Raw genomic sequence first — 8,694 nt, forward strand, 5'->3', positions numbered from 1 at the left:
GAGGCTGACAATAACTCGTGGCTTTGTCGAGATGACAAGAAATAATCGCAAACAATAAATGTTTTGGGGTAGACTTTCATATACTGGACTAAAATGGCGGAGGACAAAAGAATTATTGTTATTCCGATTAGGCCTTGCTAATTAGGTATTATTATGTTCACGGTGTTCTTTTGTTTTATGGACATTAATTATTTCGGGTCCGGTATATGAAAGACCAGAACAAAGTGAATTGCGAAGACAATACTCCCAACAAACATTTATCCAATTATAAATTCGTTAGACACCTTTCAAAACTGAAAGATCAAGCCATAAGTAATGAAATATAGGACGTTTTCAACCAACCTCTACAGACACCAATAACAAAATATAGCGCCAGTTCGTTCCTTTTGTTCAGGGTGCCCGCTCCCGGTTTACAGATGATGAAAAAAAATGCACCTAACGAGAGAGAGGACCATCAGGCCTTTTCGAAACAGTTCTGTAGAATTTTAATGTTTTAATTTTTCCTTTCCTACACAAGTAATTATAAAGCTCCACGATTGTAGAGCACTCTTCGACTCAAAGATAAGGTTTTCACGTTTCTATATATATATATATATATATATATATATATATATATATATATATATATATAAAGTTACAGGAAACTCAACACTGGACAACTTCTGGGGAAAACTGTAATTGCCCTGAGCGGGATTTCAATTCACGCCCCCCTGATCACATCCCGCTCAGGGCAATTACAGTTTTCCCCATAAGTTGTCCAGTGTTGAGTTTCCTGCAACTTTCTCTCAATTTCTCCTCAACTAGGACTGTGAATCCATTTGCGATCCTCCTGGGGGTGATACGTTGTTGGCTCAACGGTTTCTACTTAACTGACTCTTTACATTAATTACCCTTGTCCGTCTGTGAATCACATGTTGATCCAGCGTCATCACATAAGAAAACTGGCCCTTAGGAAGTCCCACGTAAATGCCACACATTAAGTGATCAATCAGCCATGTTGCCAGCATGATTGTTCTGATAGTGTAGTGGTCATCACACCCGACTTCAAATCCCGCTCAGGGCAATTACAGTTTTCCCCAGAAGTTGTCCAGTGTTGAGTTTCCTGTAACTTTCTCTCAATTTCTCCTCAACTAGGACTGTGAATCCATTTGCGATCCTCCTGGGGATGATACGTTGTTGGCTCAAGGGTTTCTACTTAAGTAACTATATATATATATATATATATATATATATATATATATATATATATATATATATATATATATATATATATAACCAAAAAATGGGTAGAAGTCCTCATCAACTTAAAAGTGCTCAATAGTTGAACTAGAGCAATAATTAATTGGTAATGCAAGAGTGAGGTTATTTGGTCATTTAATCGCTACTCTGAGTTTCATGCTCCATAAGGAGCAATCTTCAGGCAACTGCCAGAAAAAACGGTTACAATCAAAGATATTTGAAAATACAGAACAATACACAATAGATACTAAGTTTGTTACGTGACATGTCGCACGCGATCTTCATCATTAACTAAGTGAAAACATTTTTCAAAAGAAATTTCCTAGCATGTCTACAACCCGATACAAGCTTATTTCTCCTGTTGAGAGTTGACATTTCTGGCCTGCGCAATATGAAAAATTTCTCCCACAGACACAAGTTGCATCTCTTAGTTACATTCGAATAAGACCTAGCTTGTTTCACTTTCCGCCATCTAATGTCATATGCAGTGTTCCGATCTTTTAAGCTCCATATGTACTTACTAAGCTCGGTAGCATGTTTGTACCGCTCATTACGAAATGAACATGTATGGTTTCTGTATCTTAATTTAAAAGCAGTGTCACAAAGTCCGATGTAGGTTTCCTTCGTGGTGTTAGTGGTGACTTCAGCCTGGTAGATGACATTTTCCGCTTTGCAGTTTCCATCCATAGGGCACGAGTTGGATTTCCGGCAATTACAGTTTTTTTTTTCATTATTGGTCCGCGTCGATTTGTTGACTTCAGCTTTGTTATGATTAGATATTATTTTTTCGATGTTACCCATGCAGCTGTAACTTAATTTTAGTGTGTTACGGTTAAAAGCTTCGAGCCAACGGAGATGCTGCGCCAGAAGGATCCAAAAGGATTCACAGTCCAAACCTCGAGAAGATAATTTAAAATTGTTATGGAAAACGAGGACGGACAACTTCGAGCGAAGGAAAATATATACAGTAAAAATTCTAAAAATGATAAAAAAATTAATAAAAAACGTTTCGGTCTGTGACCTTCATCAGTTGCAGTGCAAGTGAATGGTAAATTACAATTTCCTTAAATAAGTTTACAATATAAAAGATGACAAAACATTACAAAGATGATTATATAACGGGGCGTGATAACATATATTCGCAAAAAATTAACAAGTGATGAACAATCGGTAATTACTACGCGTGAAAACGATGACTATACGAAACAAACCCACGGGGAAAACCAAATCGAAAGATAAAATAAAAGAATACAAACATACAAATAAAATGAAAAGAAAAAAAGAAAAGGCTGTCGAGTCCACTGAGAATGCAAAGGAGCCAGCGTTAAAAATGAAATGGCGAGAGATAAAAACAAAATTCCTAATCAGAGCCCCTGGGGGCCCCCGCCCAATTTACATGTGATCTCTACGTTAATTGTAGTTTATTCTTTTTTTCGAGTGAAATTCCTGACGCCTATTCAAGCCAAAAGGTGCCAAAGAAAACAACTGTGCACTCCAATATGCCTCTTTAGTGATAAGGAGTTTCTCGATGCTGCATGAGTTGTTGACAGTCTCCTGCACTTGATCAATACATTGGATTGAGAAGTCGCTTAAATCATGTGGTGTTTTGTTGAAATGTACCGCTACCTCACAAGTCTTTTTCTTAGTGACCATAGCATACTTATGGTTGCGAAATCTAACTCTGAAGTCAGTTGTTGTAGAACCAATGTATTGCAGGCGACATTTCTTGCACAAAGCCAAATAAATAATGTTCTTGGAATCACAGGAAAGTTTTGATCGTATTTTGTAACTTTTACCAGTTTGAAAACTTAGGAAAGAATTTGATTCAACTAAGAAGTTGCGACAGAGATCGCATCTTGTTCTTTTACACTTAAAACAACCCTTAGCCTCAACAATCTCTCCGCGTTCAGTGTTGGGGCCATAACGAGATGGCGCCAACAATTCCTTAAGGTTTTTAGATCTTCGAAAGGATGCTATGATGGAATTTGGAGGAAAAAGCTCTTTTAATTTAGGGTTGGATTCCAAAATCGCTAGGTGTTTGCTGATGATGCGACCTACATCAGGTAGATTTGGATTAAATGTGGTCACAAATGGAAATAATTTCTTCTTAGATCTGGCACGAGTCCTAAGCAGATCACTTCTGGGTATGGTTGAGGCCTTAGGAAATTGATCATCCACTAATTTAGAAGGATAACCCTGGTTAACTAGATAATCCTTGTATTCAGTCGTTCTCTCGGCAAGAAAAACTTGTTCAGAGCAGTTTCTTTGCAACCTTGTCGCTGCGCCATAAGGGACAGCCTTGAAAACGTGTTTCGGATGAGCACTTGATGGTGGTAGGTACAGATGGCTATCCGTTGGCTTTGAATAAACGTCTGTCTGAATAAAACTCTCGATAAGATATAGAGTTAAGTCTAGCACGTGGAGCTCGCGCTCAGAAAAACTAATTCAAATTTTATAGTAGGGTATAAAGAATTTATAAATTCGGTAAACTCATGCAGTGCAGGAAGGCCCTGTTGCCAAAGGTCAAAAACATCGTCACGGTATCGCCACCATAAAGAAAATCTATTTCACCCATGGCTAGATCCGCGTAGCTACAAGCGTTCTTTGGGCCCATAGCTGTGCCATGAATTTGTAGAAAAAAATTTTCTTTAAAAACCGAATGATTGCTCTTCAAACAAATTTCTACCGCTTCCAAAATACAATTTGTAGATGGAAGCTGATTTTCTCTAGCATCCAGTGCTTTCTTCACTGCAGTGAGACCAAGTTGATTATCAATGTTAGGGAACATTGACACGACATCCCATGAAACTAGTAAAGTGCCCTCGGGGAAAGGGCCACTCTGGTTAAGATCCTCAATTCTATTCAGCAAATCGGTAGTATCTTTGATGAAAGACGGCAATTCACGAGCCAGTGGTTGCAAATAAAATTCAGTAAAGGCTGAGAGATTTTCTATTGCCGTACCACAACAAGATGTGATGAGCCTAAGAGGATTCCCTACTTTGTGGGTTTTGATGTTTCCAAAGGCAACCCCTGGTTTGGCTTCTTTGTTAACTATCCAATTAGCTACTTGGTTTGAAATCTCACCTTTTCTAACCCATTTGTCACACCAGCTTTCAACCCGAGTCAAATGCGTAATAGTAGGATCCTCTTGTAAGGGTTTATAATGCAATTGGTTTTGAAGCTGACCGAACATTTTATCCTCGTATTCCCCTTTCTCAATTAAGACGAAGCGAGAACCTTTATCTTGTATCCGAATTACCACATCAGAATTTCTAAGTTGTTTTAACGCAACTCGTTCTCCCTTGGTTAGGTTATCTCTAGCTAATTTAATGTTCCGAGGATTTATCAAATCACGCCTAACACTGGATAGAAAAAGTTCAAGTTCTGGATACCTTGATGGTGGTGGCTTCCATTTCTTTTCTTTCGGAACTTGAGGAAGGTGACCAGTTGACTCTTGACTATTTTCAGGGCTTTTTTCAATGAAAAAGACTGCTGTCCGTAAGCGGGCCTCAAAAGCTTCCAAATCGTCGTATACACGTTGCCAGTCAACGTCTTTTGGTATGGGGCAGAAAGATGGTCCTTTCTTCAGTAGATTGATTTGGTCTTGGCTAATGGACATGTTTGAGAGGTTGATAGGATCTAACTGATGTGATTCATTAGAAGTCGTTGTATTCGGTAACCTGCGCTTTCGACGAAAGAGTTTTCGGCTTGAATAGGCGTCAGGAATTTCACTCGAAAAAAAGAATAAACTACAATTAACGTGGATTTCACGCGTAGTAATTACCGATTGTTCATCACTTGTTAATTTTTTGCGAATATATGTTATCACGCCCTGTTATATAATCATCTTTGTAATGTTTTGTCATCTTTTATATTGTACAGTTGTTTAAGGTTATTGTAATTTACCATTCACTTGCACTGCAACTGATGAAGGTCACAGACCGAAACGTTTTTTATTAAATTTTTTATCATTTTTAGCATTTTTACTGTATATATTTTCCTTCGCTCGAAGTTGTCCGTCCTCGTTTTCCATAACAATTTTAAATTATCTTCACGAGGTTTGGACTGTGAATCCTTTTGGATCCTTCTGGAGCAGCATCTCTGTTGGCTCGAAGCATTTTAACTTATTATTGATATCTTGTGTCCTGCTTTCGTCCGCCTGCGAATCATCTGTCCAAGCTGATCCAGAGATGCCATTACTTCACTTCACAGTAGCACAAGCAGCACGGGTCTGGGACAAGCTAACCAGATACCAACACCACTGTACTTTTCTTAAAAACTGCTTGAATAACAATGTTATTCCAGCAGGATTTCATTTAAATTTTAATTTGGCACTTAATGTCGATGATGCTGATCTCGTGAGGCTTTGCAAGCAATCACTCCAACAAACGTCAAAGGAACTTTGCGTTGCTGTTGTAAAAGCCTTGCAGAATAGAGTGAGTCTTCTACAACGAGAGCTCCAATCCAGTAGGGAACACATCTTTTCGTCCATCAACAATGGCTCTGCGAATTTTATCTGGAACCTACTTCGTAACTTGAAAGGACGCGAGGAAAGAAAGATGTTCAAGACAATTCCGTTGGATCAGGAGTTTTTTTCCAGTAACACCAGGGTTCTACCCATCAATACGGCCACACAAGCCCGTCGTTTTTATGGGCTGGCTACACAGGCTACCGAGAAAACGAAAACTCTTTCGTCGAAAGCGCAGGTTACCGAATACAACGACTTCTAATGAATCACATCAGTTAGATCCTATCAACCTCTCAAACATGTCCATAAGCCAAGACCAAATCAATCTACTCAAGAAAGGACCATCTTTCTGCCCCATACCAAAAGACGTTGACTGGCAACGTGTATACGACGATTTGGAAGCTTTTGAGGCCCGCTTACGGACAGCAGTCTTTTTCATTGAAAATAGCCCTGAAGATAGCCAAGAGTCAACTGGTCACTTTCCTCAAGTTCCGAAAGAAAAGAAATGGAAGCCACCACCATCAAGGTGTCCAGAACTTGAACTTTTTCTATCCAGTGTTAGGCGTGATTTGATAAATCCTCGGAACATTAAATTAGCTAGAGATAACCTAACCAAGGGAGAACGAGTTGCGTTAAAACAACTTAGAAATTCTGATGTGGTAATTCGGATACAAGATAAAGGTTCTCGCTTCGTCTTAATTGAGAAAGGGGAATACGAGGATAAAATGTTCGGTCAGCTTCAAAACCAATTGCATTATAAACCCTTACAAGAGGATCCTACTATTACGCATTTGACTCGGGTTGAAAGCTGGTGTGACAAATGGGTTAGAAAAGGTGAGATTTCAAACCAAGTAGCTAATTGGATAGTTAACAAAGAAGCCAAACCAGGGGTTGCCTTTGGAAACATCAAAACCCACAAAGTAGGGAATCCTCTTAGGCTCATCACATCTCGTTGTGGTACGGCAATAGAAAATCTCTCAGCCTTTACTGAATTTTATTTGCAACCACTGGCTCGTGAATTGCCGTCTTTCATCAAAGATACTACCGATTTGCTGAATAGAATTGAGGATCTTAACCAGAGTGGCCCTTTCCCCGAGGGCACTTGACTAGTTTCATGGGATGTCGTGTCAATGTTCCCTAACATTGATAATCAACTTGGTCTCACTGCAGTGAAGAAAGCACTGGATGCTAGAGAAAATCAGCTTCCATCTACAAATTGTATTTTGGAAGCGGTAGAAATTTGTTTGAAGAGCAATCATTCGGTTTTTAAAGAAATTTTTTTTCTACAAATTCATGGCACAGCTATGGGCCCAAAGAACGCTTGTAGCTACGCGGATCTAGTCATGGGTGAAATAGATTTTCAGGCTAGATTTTCTGGCCCCATAAAGCCGGCTTTATGGTGGCGATACCGTGACGATGTTTTTGACCTTTGGCAACAGGGCCTTCCTGCACTGCATGAGTTTACCGAATTTATAAATTCTTTATACCCTACTATAAAATTTGAATTAGTTTTTCTGAGCGCGAGCTCCACGTGCTAGACTTAACTCTATATCTTATCGAGAGTTTTATTCAGACAGACGTTTATTCAAAGCCAACGGATAGCCATCTATACCTACCACCATCAAGTGCTCATCCTACACACGTTTTTAAGGCTATTCCTTATGGCGTAGCGACAAGGTTACAAAGAAACTGCTCTGAACAAATTTTTCTTGCCGAGAGAACTACTGAATACAAGGGTTATTTAGTCAATCAAGGTTACCCTTCTAAATTAGTGGATGATCAATTTCGTAAGGCCTCAACCATACCCAGAAGTGATCTGCTTAGGACTCGTGCCAGATCTAAGAAGAAATTATTTCCATTTGTGACCACATTTAATCCAAATCTACCTGATGTAGGTCGCATCATCAGCAAACACCTAGCGATTTTGGAATTCAACCCTAAATTAAAAGAGCTTTTTCCTCCAAATTCCATCATAGCATCCTTTCGAAGATCTAAAAACCTTAAGGAATGGTTGGCGCCATCTCGTTATGGCCCCAACACTGAACGCGGAGAGATTGTTGAGGCTAAGGGTTGTTTTAAGTGTAAAAGAACAAGATGCGATCTCTGTCGCAACTTCTTAGTTGAATCAAATTCTTTCCTAAGTTTTCAAACTGGTAAAAGTTACAAAATACGATCAAAACTTTCCTGTGATTCCAAGAACATTATTTATTTGGCTTTGTGCAAGAAATGTCGCCTGCAATACATTGGTTCTACAACAACTGACTTCAGAGTTAGATTTCGCAACCATAAGTATGCTATGGTCACTAAGAAAAAGACTTGTGAGGTAGCGGTACATTTCAACAAAACACCACATGATTTAAGCGACTTCTCATTCCAATGTATTGATCAAGTGCAGGAGACTGTCAACAACTCATGCAGCATCGAGAAACTCCTTATCACTAAAGAGGCATATTGGAGTGCACAGTTGTTTTCTTTGGCACCTTTTGGCTTGAATAGGCGTCAGGAATTTCACTCGAAAAAAAGAATAAACTACAATTAACGTAGAGATCACATGTAAATTGGGCGGGGGCCCCCAGGGGCTCTGATTAGGAACTTTGTTTTATCTCTCGCCATTTCATTTTTAACGCAGGTTCATTTTTAACGCTGGCTCCTTTGCATTCTCAGTGGACTCGACAGCCTTTTCTTTTTTCTTTTCATTTTATTTGTATGTTTGTATTCTTTTATTTTATCTTTCGATTTGGTTTTCCCCGTGGGTTTGTTTCGTATAGTCATCGTTTTCACGCGTAGTAATTACCGATTGTTCATCACTTGTTAATTTTTTGCGAATATATGTTATCACGCCCTGTTATATAATCATCTTTGTAATGTTTTGTCATCTTTTATATTGTAAACTTGTTTAAGGAAATTGTAATTTACCATTCACTTGCACTGCAACTGATGAAGGTCACAGACCGAAACGTTTTTTATTAAATTTTTTATCATTTTTA

The 8,694-nt window shown here is 38.8% G+C and overlaps 1 protein-coding gene across 1 annotated transcript; it reads right to left on the reverse strand.

Annotated features, from left to right (window-relative positions):
* Positions 1–3,712: 3,712 nt before the first annotated feature.
* On the reverse strand, positions 3,713–4,858 carry LOC138030909 (uncharacterized). Its single transcript, XM_068878766.1, has one exon. The coding sequence runs from the start codon at positions 4,856–4,858 to the stop codon at positions 3,713–3,715; it is 1,146 nt and encodes a 381-aa protein (XP_068734867.1).
* Positions 4,859–8,694: the final 3,836 nt, after the last annotated feature.

This window comes from Montipora capricornis, chromosome 13 (assembly GCF_036669925.1).
Source record: "Montipora capricornis isolate CH-2021 chromosome 13, ASM3666992v2, whole genome shotgun sequence".
Taxonomy (NCBI): Eukaryota; Metazoa; Cnidaria; class Anthozoa; order Scleractinia; family Acroporidae; genus Montipora; species Montipora capricornis.

Bases quoted from the DNA above. Each gene is read 5' to 3' on its own strand.
- LOC138030909 (XM_068878766.1), bottom strand. From the start codon at position 4,858: ATGTCCATTAGCCAAGACCAAATCAATCTACTGAAGAAAGGACCATCT.